This window comes from Epinephelus fuscoguttatus, linkage group LG7 (genome assembly GCF_011397635.1).
Source record: "Epinephelus fuscoguttatus linkage group LG7, E.fuscoguttatus.final_Chr_v1".
Classification (NCBI taxonomy): Eukaryota; Metazoa; Chordata; class Actinopteri; order Perciformes; family Serranidae; genus Epinephelus; species Epinephelus fuscoguttatus.
This window is the reverse complement of record NC_064758.1, coordinates 2,767,735-2,780,895: the sequence shown is the minus strand read 5'-3', so window position 1 is coordinate 2,780,895 and position 13,161 is coordinate 2,767,735. Positions and strand designations below refer to the sequence as shown.

General features: G+C 39.8%; 2 protein-coding genes across 7 annotated transcripts in view; one reads left to right on the top strand and one right to left on the bottom strand.

Annotated features, from left to right (window-relative positions):
- Nucleotides 1–13,161, bottom strand: part of vps13d (vacuolar protein sorting 13 homolog D) — a 396,056-nt gene that overhangs the window by 58,248 nt on the left and 324,647 nt on the right. For all 6 annotated transcript variants that reach the window (XM_049581624.1, XM_049581623.1, XM_049581627.1 and 3 more), the window contains exon 40: nt 448–550. In XM_049581624.1, coding sequence (XP_049437581.1) covers nt 448–550 — 103 coding nt within the window. The remainder of the gene's footprint in view (nt 1–447; nt 551–13,161) is intronic.
- LOC125892003 (immunoglobulin superfamily member 21-like) overlaps nt 1–13,161 on the top strand; it is a 437,371-nt gene that overhangs the window by 212,940 nt on the left and 211,270 nt on the right. The gene's annotated exons all lie outside the window — the stretch shown is intronic.

Here is a 13,161-nt window from a genome sequence, read left to right as displayed (position 1 = left end):
GGCATTGTCACACGTTCCTATAGTTGCTGTAACAATAATTTTTTAGCTCATCTTATAGAATTTCACATGTGAAATGTGCTCCACATTACCAATCATAGCACAATGAAACAAGTTTAAGCTCACAAGTACATTTTTCCTTAGTCATCAAATTTGGTATGCACATCTGGTATGTTGGAAACAATGCTTTGGGAAAAATGTTTACAATGTTTTCTTTTCTTCAAATTTTGATATATAAGAAATGGTGTCATGTTGCCATCTAAGGTTCTTTTTGAGCACAGGGCAAAAGATGGCGGAATCTTGTTCCATAGGGACAAATGCATCAGGCTTCCTGACAGGCCAAGGTCAGTGCACCTGCAGCTTGGATCCTGGTATACTTGCTTGCAAGTCCAGTAATCCCTTCAAATCTTCCGGTTTGTAACACATGGAGAGAGTTATGTCTACACCTACCTTGTGGGGGTCGTAGTCAGAGTGGCAAACCACATGGTACATCCTGTGTGGTTGCGCAGAGCGTATGGCACAAATGGCTGCCTCTGCTTGGACAGCTTGACATCTACCGGAAACACACAAAAAAAACCTCAATCAGTGAGACAATGGGCGTGCTTGGTCTTTTACACTGTTCAGTACTAACTGCAGTAGTGTTTGGTCAAATCTAAAAGTCCTGCGCTTGCTTTCTTCTTGAGGTGTGAGACCTAAAAAGCAGTTGAGGTGCAGGTGCCTTGGAGTTGTTTCCTTCAAAAGGGGCACTTCACTAATTTTACACAAAAGGATCAACTTAGTAGGACAGCTGGTGAGCCTGTAATAGTACAGCTGTATAGTATCTTCTGAGGCTCTGGAGACTATAAGACAGTAACTCAGCATAGGAGAGATCACAAACAGACAACTGAAGACAAAGCTCACATTATGAACTGAGGATGTGAAAAGACACTTTTAGGTGCATGAGGCCTTGATCACACAGAAAGTGTTTTAGCAGCTGGAGGCGGCTTTTTATAATTGTTATTAATGAGAATGAAGCGTTTTGATTGCTGTTTTTGCATTGCTAAGCGCCTCGTGTTTTATTCTCTAGGTGCCTGCCGTTTTTGCTAGAGTGCTCTGAACTCCTTGAGTTGAAACAAACTTCAGCTCAGATTGCAATAGCGCCCACCGTCATCTCCACCCTTTTCCCATTGTCCAATTATATGATTTGAGAGGCGGGCCCTCTGTGGTGGTCATGACAACAAGTTTTCAGTTGATAAACGATGGAGGAGAAACTGGTAGTAGCAGGTGGTAGCAGTTGCTGGATATCCAAAGCTATACAACTTTACAAACTGCAGTTAACATCATCTCAATAGAAAACAGCAGGCGTGGAAGCATATTAGTGCAGTACTTGAAACAGGCATCATGGAAACAAAACTCCTGGATGAACTGGTGGTACTCTCTGTAATCCACCCTCTTTTTCAGGGTCTCATGTACCCACACAGAACTCCATTTCTTTTAATACTTTAAATCTTTTTATTGCATTTTTTTTAATCCATTTTTGTGGCTGTTGTTCCTTTAAACTATTCATTTAAAAGGTGCTCTGCAAGTTCTCTTGTTGACAGTAGTTCATTTCATTCCATTTATTTATACAGGAAAGAAATTAAAAGTTACATTGTATGTTAGTTAAAACTGGCCTGACTCTGTAAAAAACAGGGTCCTGTTATGTAACAAAAAAAAAACACATTACAATGCAAAACAAAAAGTTATGTTTACATGCAATGTTTCTCACCAGAGCACATTATATGTAACTTTGAGGAACAACAAACATATTGCATGATGCAACTCCTTCCTCATGAGATTTATGTAAATTCAGTATTCTGAATCAAGTATTCTATGTGTATTAACTTGTCTACTTCAGAGTCCTGCATCGGGTCAAGTACTCGACAGGTAAACTGCAAAAAGCTGACATCTAAATCATTATTATCAAGCCACAATTAATTTTTTATTAAAGTCAACAACACAAGTGGAACCTTTGCCCCATCGTTACATTCATCACCGCTGAGAAGGACTCCAGCGATGCAACTCTGCAGCCGGAGGATTAGGTGACAGCCTACCTTACGTTCAAGACACCCAAGGAGGCTCCTTTTGAGGTTTATGGTGGTGGGAGGAGCATGCTAAAATGTTTCCTAACCTGGCAGTGATGTTTTCACAATCCCGGCATCGAGCGCAGCGAGTGAAAGAGTCATTTTCTCTGGAGATGTAATTCAAGAACAGAGAATCCAGGTAATGTGAGTGACTGTAGCCTGTGTGTGTTTAATCATAGGTGGTCAAGTTGCAGGGCTTTTATTAACAGGTGTGGTTGGGTGCTGCTTTGACTTGGACATGATGACAGGTAAAGGGTCAGTTCTGGTACTGAGCTTTACGGTTATGGATTTTCAAAAATGGACCTGTGCAGGACTCTGGTCTTCTTAATCCCTGTCTTTGTTGGCACCTTGCTGCTTGTCTCTGCCGATCTCGGCATGTTACTGCCACCTATGGAACCTGATGAAAATGTGACACCATTGGTAGGACAGCGTATAGTGCCACACGCATGCACACATCCTTGTGCATGAGATACACAGCTCCACAGCACTACTAGGGTCCTGAACTCCACAGGAAACTTTTAATTGAACTTTTAAAACAAATAATAATAATAATAATACACAAACATTCAGCTCTCGTATGCTTTTTTCCTTTTTTTTTGGTAACAACTCATGTTATTTTTCTTTCCACTTTTTAAATTTCTCAGTCCTAATACAGGTTTAACCATCTATGCTGTTTGCCACCCATAAATAACAAATTCAGTATTAAGCTGAATACTAGGGTTAAGCTGAATAATATTTCCTGATAATATAGGGACTGGGGAGCATAAAAAGGGTCCTATGTTTCCCGCTTTTCCGAAAAAGGGTCCCATGTTCCCCAGGTGCAGAACATAAGGGGGAACATAGGACCCTTTTTTCCAGAAAAGGCTCCTATGTTCCCCGCTTTTCCAAAAAAGGGTCCGATGTTCCTCGAAACGCGAAAGAAAAACGCACTTACCTCATGTGATCGCGTGATTCAATGCCCAAAGGCGCAGACAACGCTTCCCAAGAGTCACATATATTTAGACCTTGTTGGTCTATACAGACCACCCTCTTCCAAAATTGCCTTTTTTGACCAACTAAAGAGTACATTAAAGGAATGCAATCTTGACAAAGAGGTAATTTTAATGGGGGATTTTAACATAAACTGGGAAGACAAATGTAATAGGAAAGCTCTTAAACAGATTGCAAATACCTTTGACCTGACACAGCTGACTCATGCATACTTCCAGGAAGTATGCATGAGTATTTCCTGTCCTATACCATTGGATTAAGTGAGTTAGTAAGTTAAATATAAGGTATTTGCAATCTGTTTAATCACTTAATCCAATAGTATATGACAGGAAATACTCATGCATACTTCCTTTCAGGAAGTAGTGGAGCTGATGCACAGAGCCTATTACATACCTCTGTGGGACCACCTGTTTTATAAATTGGTGTAATTATGGCTGTTTTCCATGCTCTTGGAAAGATCCCCTCGTTGATGGATTTGTTGACAATATGTGTTATTGGACCAGACAAACACTCATTGAATGTTTTCAAGAACATTGTGTCCAGTCCATGCGTATCTTTGGCTTTAGAATTTTTAGGGAGTTTATGCTGGGTGTGCCGCACACCTGATTAATCACTTAATCCAATGGTATACAGGAAATACTCATGCATAGTTCCTTTCAGGAAGTACTGGAGCTTGTGCACAGATCCCATTATAGACCAATTAGCATAGTGCCAGTTATGACAAAGTTAATTGAGAGATATATTGCACAACACCTTACCAGCCACCTCAACAACAGTCCTTTCAAATTACATCCTATGCAGTTTGGTTTTAGATCCAACCACTCAACGGAAACTGCTAACTGCTTTCTTTTGGAGAATATAAAATCTAAACTAGATAAAGGGGGAGTTGTTGGGGCCATATTTTTAGATCTAAAGAAAGCCTTTGACACTGTGGACCATAGTGTTCTGTTGTCCAAGCTTTCAATGTTCAACTTCTCCCCTAACACCATTAAATGGATGCAATCTTATCTTGAAGGCAGATCACAGAGAGTTACAATTAATGTTGAGCTGTCATCAACTCTTAACTGTGATGTTTGTGTACCTCAGGGGTCAATTCTGGGACCCCTGTTGTTTAGTCTTTATATAAATAATATCCCCACTGTATGCAGTGAGGCTGAGATCCAAATGTACGCAGACGATACCATCATCTATGTACATGCAACAACCAAACAAGAAGCTGCATGTAAGCTCACAGCAGTAATGGCTCATGTCACACAATGGCTTAATAACTCCCATCTTCACTTAAACACCAAGAAAACTGTCTGTATGTTTTTCACTAAATGGTCAACAGATCCCACACAGGTCCCACACCTGATGTTTATGTTGCAGGTGAAAAGATGACAGTGGTATCTGATTTTAAATATCTCGCAATAATAGATTCTAACCTCACATTTAAAAAACAAATTAAAACTGTAACAAATGTAAAAAAAGTTCAATCTGTCAAATTTTCGTCATATCAGAAACTGTCTAACTACTAATGCTGCAACATTATATTTCAATGCCATGATGATGTCATAAATGTCATATTGTCTGACTAGTTGAGCACAAGCCTCCTGTACAACACTCAAATCTCTACAGTCAGTATAGCCAAACAGATATCATCATTGTCACTGCCTCAGATATCATAATTTACTGAGCTGGGATAACCTTGTCAAATTCACTGATGCTTGTCTTGTCTATAAGATCTTGCATGGCTTGGCTCTTCCCCCTCTTAGTGCTTTTATTAAGCAGAAGACAACTAATGATAGTCACACTAGGTCTGCGACAAGAGGTGACTACATAATACCCAGGAGGAAGACTGCTTTTGGACAGTCAGCATTTTCAGTAAGGGCATCTCATACATGGAACAGTCTGCCAATAACTATCAGAAACAATAACACATATCATTCATTCAAAATTGAGTTAAAATCACAGTTAAAAGACAATCAGGTGTGTGACCATACTATATGACCTGCTCCAATAACACGAAGCGTGCTTTATTTGTTCAGTGTTTTATGTGTTATTGTCTTAAGCGTTTTATGTGTTTTTATGAAGTGTATAGTGTTGTCCTTGTTTTTATGTGTCGTGTAGTTGCCATCACACCTGCCCAGGGACTACAATTGAAAATTAGCCAGTATGGCTAAACTGGCACATTTACAGAAATGTTTATTAATGTGCATTGTCCCTGTAACTCTAAACTGAATAAATGAAATAGAAAGGGCTCATTTTCTCCACTATAATTGCCGAATTCCGCGACAAATAGCCTATGCGGGGCTTCCCTGATTTAATTCCGCATTTTCCTGCATAGTTTAATGTTGCATATAAGATACAGCCCATGTGACGTGCATATCCAAATACTATAATGTAGGTTATTCTAGGTTGTAATTGGCTCGGTTTTATGTGAACGAATGGAGAAGCTTGATGCCTTCATAATGTTGACAGTGTCCCATTCATGCATAACCTATAGGCTACAGGTGCTGGAAATAAAGTTTAACTAATAGGCCATCACACACATAGTCTATACACACCGTATAGGTTATTTGTCATGGAATTCAACAATTATAGAGGAGAAAATGAGCCCTTTTTAAATATATGTGACTCTTGGGGAGCGTTGTCTGTGCCTTTGGGCACTGAATCATGCGATCACATGAGGTAAGTGCGTTTTTCTTTTGCGTTTCAGGGGGGAACATCGGACCCTGGGAACATAGGACCCTTTTTCGGAAAAAGGGTCCTATGTTACCCGGTTGCAGAACATAAGGGGGGACATAGGACCCGGGGAACACAGGGATGACCCCCAGATGGGAGACAATGTACTTTTTACCAGTACAAGTACCATACAAGTCAAATGTGTCATTATCTGTACTTATGATAAAGAAAAATAAGCTGTGTTTAATCTATTACTCTTGTAATATATAAAAATGATCTGAAGCTCAATTCTGAGGCTGTTCTGCAAATACTTTTCCCATAGGTAATAAATACAGCAACTTCTGATTAAGCTATAAAAATTTCAGGCTTAAAATAACATCTTCTGATTAGGCCCGATCAGATTTTCAATTTATACTCCACCCACTTCTGGCAAACCCCCCACCTATTCTGAGTACAGATACAGATATTTTAATTGGTAGAACAGATACAGACACAGATACAGATAATGGTGTAGACACATCCCTACTGACTACAGATCTATACAGCGTCACAACACTGCAAAGTGTGTCAGCACCCATGGGGGACAATTCGTGATGGCTGAATGAGAGCTTTGATATTGAATATGTGGCTGAATAAGACTGTCTGGGTGACTAAACTCTAAACTGTACCTCTGGAGTGACTCTGCTGCTCGAGGCAGGGCAAGCTGGCTGTGCTCCTAGTTCTAAGGTGAGCAAGAGGAGCACCTGACAGCAGAGAGAGAGTTACTACACAACAGAGACACATGCAGAGGGAACACACAAGAGGGTTAGAGGGTTAGACTCTATGTTGGCAATCGGCACTTCCCTGCAAATCAGTGCAGTTATGAATAGTGCAATTCATGCTTCACTTAAACCCATCTCCCTTCTGTACATGTGTTGAGCACAGCAACCAACATATTACAGTCCATTCATATTCAACTGAAGGGCCAGATGGACTAGGCTGATGAATGACAGGTTTTGTGGTACTGATGCTACTGATGACTACATGTCATTAGTATTTAGCTAACATTAAATTAAACAAAACATTATAAAAGGCTGGAGCAAAGCAGGCAGAACCTCTGCTGCCTACAACTCTTCAAAACAGAACAACCCATCAACCAAGTTTCTCACAGGACAAGCGCATACAACCAAAGTCACCACTCAAAGCCCTGCCAATTCTAAACCAGACACTCCAAGGATAACTGGTGATATTCTATCTTTTTCTTATCATCAGCAAATCCCCTGAAAATATAAAAGCTGACTGTGTATTGGTCAGCCTTTGAATACTCAGCAGCTCAACAGCTCAGACACATTTGCTTTCATTTTATCACACGTTACTCAAACAAGAGGGAACCCACTCAGTGGCTCCTCTGGCAGCAGCACAGCGACTCTCCCTCTCCTCTCTCACCTGCAAACACAGGAGTCAGTGTCATCAAGTCATTTTGTCATAAACTTTTGAGAATGTTAATCTACGTGACTCTTGCGGCTCCACAAAAAACTACATATATATATGAATGTGCAGTAGTTACGGTAGCATAACAGGCTGTCACACATTACAGTGTGATGATTAGAGGAGTAATAAAAGAGCATAAAGGTCCAGGTGGGAAAAAAAACAACTCAATCATTTAGGATGACAGACTAGGACAGACTTAAAAAACATTTTCTTGTCTTAAGCTTACACGAAAAAGCAAAGTATCTTTTGAAATAACAACTAACACTTTGCAAAGCACATTTAATAAGTAATGGCACAGTTAGCAGAAAAAATATACACTTTCCTACACTATCATGCCTCTCAGGAGGTATAGCTCTACATTTTACTCAAGTTTTAGGTTGGTGTTGAGGAGCAGTAACATGTTAACATTTTCAGCTTTAAGCCGATTACGCCTCTGACTAATTGTCTCTCTTGCCCTGGAACACAGCCTCTCTGGTGGAACAGAGGTTGCAACAGTTCCAAGGTATCTTTTTGCTCCTTTGCCCAGCAGTGGAAATGCATTCTCGTTTTTCTCCCACTAAAACAAAGGGACCTCGCTCCTTTGTATCACTTTTTCTTTCATGTATCTGCGCATTTCAGTGTATCTGTGTTTGCTGTGGGACTGCTCTGAGAAGCCATAACACGAGTGTCAAACTCCTGCCATGATCCTCCTTTGGACATTGAACACTTTGCATCACTACTTTCAGTGTTTGCAGCAGATGACCCTTGTGTCAATGACATGGTTGCTGTCATGGAGTTGGTTGATGCAGTAGCAGAGGCTTCACTGCTGGTTGCCTGACACTCACAGCTGCCCAGGGCTTGCATCTCACTGATTATCCACGATTTGATCATTTCCACAATTCCAGTATTACAGAAGACAATGTTTTTGAATCAAATGTCCAAAAAAGTGCTGGCTGCAAGAGTATGGTTGTGCTCAATGTTTTGAAAGCGCCGCTTGCATTGTGCTGAAATCTGTGAAGCCAGAGAGTTACCCCTCTGCCCAGCAGATGAGGTTGCTTGTTGGAGAAGAGAAACCAGAAGAAATGTCTTTGGAAATGGTTACGTAGTGCTCTGCTGAAACCTCCTTAGTGGCCTCTTCAAAAGGCCTGAGGGCTTCAATGGCTTGGCTAATGTGGGACCATTCTCCCTCATTCAGGCACAAGGTGGTTCTCCCAAGAAGACAAAGTGCTGTTGTGACAGCTTGTTGTTGTTCATTGAGTCGCTCTAGCATGTACAACACTGAATTCCATTGCGTATCCACTGCTTGGATTAGTCTGTGCTGTGGGAATCGCAAATGATTTTGTACTTCTTTTAGTTTGTCAGTTGCTTTGGTGCTGTGATGGAAGAACTGAACAATAGCACCACATTTCTCCAAGATGGACTTAGGACGCCTTAATGGAGTCCTTCACATTCTTGGAACCCATCAGCTGTATTCGGCGTCTGACTTCCGGCAGACGGCGATACAGCCTCTGGGGGCAGACTCCTGACTGTCTGGCATTCCGGTTTGAGGAGGCAAATTTCCCTTTCCGACTTCCGTTATGTATAAGTAAATATGCTGAACCATTGCGATGGATTCAGAGTTTGCAGTGATGCCAATTATGTTCTGCCTCGTTAGTTCACCGCACAGACTGTTTAACCTGGAAACAACTGCAGCCGGCTCAAACGTGATTGATCAATATCACGAGGACTACAAACAACCTACAACCGGAAACCAGGGCTCTTCCTCTCTTCTTCCGGAGGCAAGATCTCCGGGGTTTGCCTACAGACTCTACATTCACTGAATGTAGAGTCTGTATATAGAGACTAAGTCCTTCACAATGAGGTTGAGTGTGTGTGAAAAGCACAGAATGTGTTTCCGGCAAGTTTTCCGCACAGCTGAGACCATATTTGCTCCATTGTCTGTAACAACAGCATGGATCTTGCTGCTGATGCTCCACTCATCAGTTATTTATGTGAGGAGTTCAGAAATATTGTCTGCTCTGTGCTGTACAGCTACATGGTATGTTGCAAGATTGTAGGACTGCATCTGCCAGTCCTTATCAATAAAGTGTCCTGTCACAGTCAAATAAGCTTCAGTGGTTCTTGCAGTCCACATATCGCTTGTTAAAACCAGGCTGCCTGCTGATTGTATGGAGTCTTTCAGTGTTTTTTTTACTTGTTCATATAGTTTTGGAATTTCACCTGTCATCAGGGATTTCCGACTTGGGAACTGGTAACGAGAATCCACCACTTTCATAAAATGACGGAAACCTTGATCCTCAACCATTGAAACCGATTACAAGTCTTTCACAATCATCTGGGAGAGGCTCCTTGTGATCTCTTGGGCTCTTTGGGACTCAGCTGAAAAGGATAACGTTTTCAAAAAAACAAAAGGGAAGATGAATTGTTTTTGCTGTATAAGATGTTTGTTAAGGATTTGATTAGATACAAGGCCTACACAATTAAATGTGAAATAATTGAAATCACAATATGGCCAAGTGCAATATCAAACCTGCAAGAAGCTGCAAATATTTTTAAGTATAACTTGTGAAAAACAGTTTTATCATGAAGTGATAAAATATGAATTATATTATATTCTCCAGATGTAAGAAAATAAATATGTCACAGATTAAAAACAATATTTTAATCATAATGATTTGAACAGGCTTTTTTCAGTGAAAAATTAAACTGTGATGTAGAAATGACAATTCCCAATAATTATGAGTAATATTGCAATATCTCTTTTTTTAAGATTCAAAATCAGTTTATGATTAGATCATGCAGCCCTATTAGATATTTTGTAAAAAGCAAAACCCTGGACTAGTATGACATGTGTATATATATGTATATATATATATATATATATATATTCCCCTCATACTCTGGGCCATAAACAGAAACACTTATTTTTGTGGCATAAAAAAACAAAATTACCCACATCCTCCTTAAAGAAACTTTTGCCACTAATTTATCCTCATAGTAAATTCCACTGTTTGGACTCCTAAATGTATATGCAAATTCTAGAGTTAGAATTTGCATGATTATTACCAAAAACAATGTTAAATGGAGGAGTTCCATGGCGATTTCTACTAATTAAAATTACCCTCTTGACCTGCTAAAATCATTAGATTATGGTCACGATGTTGAGGAATTCACCTGTACCTGGATATACTTATATATATATGTACAGCAGCTATACATATATATATACTGCTATACAGCAGACCTGTCTTTCTCTGCTTCCCCTTGTCATTTTTCAAGCTCATTGTGACTTTCGGGGTGTGTACTTTTTAAATGTTTAAATAGGCTGCTGGTGTTGCTGCTGTGTGCAACCTTCGTATCACATATTGTACATTTTGCCGTGACTTTATCGAGTGGTGAAAAATAACACCACACCACGCTCCTATTACTGTATGTCATTCCGCTCTGCTGTGCTGCTCATCACTTGCCCAGCTGTTTCTGTGTAAAAACCCGCTAGCTCGGCTGTCACGTATATTTTCAAAGATATAGACACAAAATGAATAGTGTATGAGCATCGATGTATAGTTCCCGCTGGATCGATACGCCTAGTTTCTGTGACGCTTGATTTACATTTTGTTTCTGATTGCTTTTTTAATACTTTGTTTGAATTGCCATGTGCTTACTATGTTAATCCCTGTGTTGTTTCTTGCAGTCTATGTAAAGAAAAGAATGTGCTATACAAATAAATTTGCTTTGCATTGCATTTCCTTGCCTTTGTCTGACCACAAACATATGTTGGATGTTTTGTTACAAACAAGTTACAATGTTAGGTGAAACCAGACGTTGAGACATAGGTCTGTATTTGTTACTTTTATTTACAGCAGTTTCAGGAAGTATGGCCAAACAATATTTTTCTATGCTTGAAATTACTTACAACTAAAACACTAATTTAGATTAAGTGTAATGAACATCTTGAGTAACAGTATCTAGGAGAAGTGGAGCTGAGGCTTTGTTAAATCCACCTCTGAGGTGGGACCCAAATAATCTTGAAATTTGGTATCAAATTGATCCAGATCTCTGCCTTAACTTTTGAAATATCCAAATGCAGCCTTTATCTGGATTAAAGGGAGGATTGGATTACCAGAACTGAATCTTGATCCTCAGGATCAGGATTCTCTTGTTCTGTGTTGAAATACCCAGTTTTCAGATCAGATCAGGATTTAATCCAATCCGGCCAGGATAATCCTATCAGATCACTTTGAAATACTGGGCTCTGTTGATTTATATATGTAGATCCCAGTGTACATTTTTTTGTATTTGAGAACTGTTTAAATGTGTAATTTGTGGTAGATATTATTTTGTTTTACTATTAATACTGTATACAGAATCTGAATCTCACTCTGAGTTACTGTTGTACAAACAAACTAAATGAGAGATCATTTTTGTTTAGTTTTAAATAGGTGTGGGCGATATGGCAAAAATGTCATATCACAATTTTTTTTTAAATAAAATCACGATCACGATTTTATCACTTTTTTTGAGGTAGCTCACGGCATAGCATTCGGAGTACAGATGTGGAATGGCAGTGCTGGAGAAGTATTTACGGCTGGGCAGCTCGTACCGCTGGTCAACTACTTTGAGCAGTTTTTTGAACCCCCTGTTTTCGACTGTTTTGATGGGAATCATATCTTTTGCAAAGTAAAAAGTAACTGCTTCCGTTACCTCTTTCCACCGCTTGCTAGTCTTCTCATTTGGAGTGCCGTATGAGGTTTGTATGTGGTTTGTTGGGGTTAAAGCTGAAAAAAAGCGTAGTGATCCAAGTGTCCTGAAGCCCCGACAAAAAAAGTTGTTTGGAAAAACGTCATTTGAACTCTTGAGCTCTAACTGCCTCTGTGTACACTGCGCTGACGTGTGTGCGCTTGCGCGAGACATCGGCACCGCCTTCATGTGTGTTCACATGCTTTCACTGGTCTCGCACATGAGCTCGGTGTACACAGAGGTAGATAGAGCTACAGGCTACAATGAGGCTAAAACTAACTAAAAGTTCAAATTACATTTTTCCAAACAACTTTTTTTATGTCGGGGCTTCAGGACACGTGAATCACTACGCACAAGCAGTATGGAGATATTATGTTGTTTCAATTATGTGTTTTTTGGACGTTTTAATCTGGGGCGCCCAGCCTCCATTAGGTGGAGTTTTGATGCTAGCCCCATCTCCGCAAGGGATGTGAGGACTCTAAAACTTTACCTGAGCCTCCCTCGGCATATGGGTGAGTAGATAATGGCTGAATTTTCATTTTTGGGTGCACTATCCTTTTAAGTCATGATTCAATATTATTGCAATTTTAAACATGCTGATTATTGCGATAAAATATATTGTGACATACTGCTATTTATTACCCTTTTTCTTTTTTTTTTTTTTTTTAGTTAAATTTTATTGCAAACACAAAGCAAAACTGGTGTGTAACTGAGGTACATTACAAATACATTGAGTACTACAGTACTCATCCTAGTGGTCACCTGAAACACATTTGCCATGACCATCAAGAGATTCAGATGGTGTCTCTGCAGTGGCCCTTACTTTCAGTCCATCTGGTCCATTTTTCTGTGAATTCTAACATTTGGAGTCTCAGGTGGTGGTCTCAGGTGGATCTCCTTTGTGCCATTTCCTGGTAATAGCCTTCTTCGTTGCCGCTAAAAGGATTTTGATTAAGTATTGATCCTTAGGTTGAACAGTTTTTCTTGTCAGGTTGCTTAGGTATAAGACCTCCCATGTGTTCGGTATTGCATATCTCAATATTGCCTTAGGTTCAATCTTTCCAGTATTTTACATTTTCTGACAACCCCAAAAAACAAGAGTATGATATACATTTTTTACCACCACAAAGTCTCCAGCATGCCTACAGAGTATGGAGATTCCTCTGTTCATCACTAGCCCTTGATGAAGTGCTGATACCACTCTACCTGTTTTGTTCCTGTA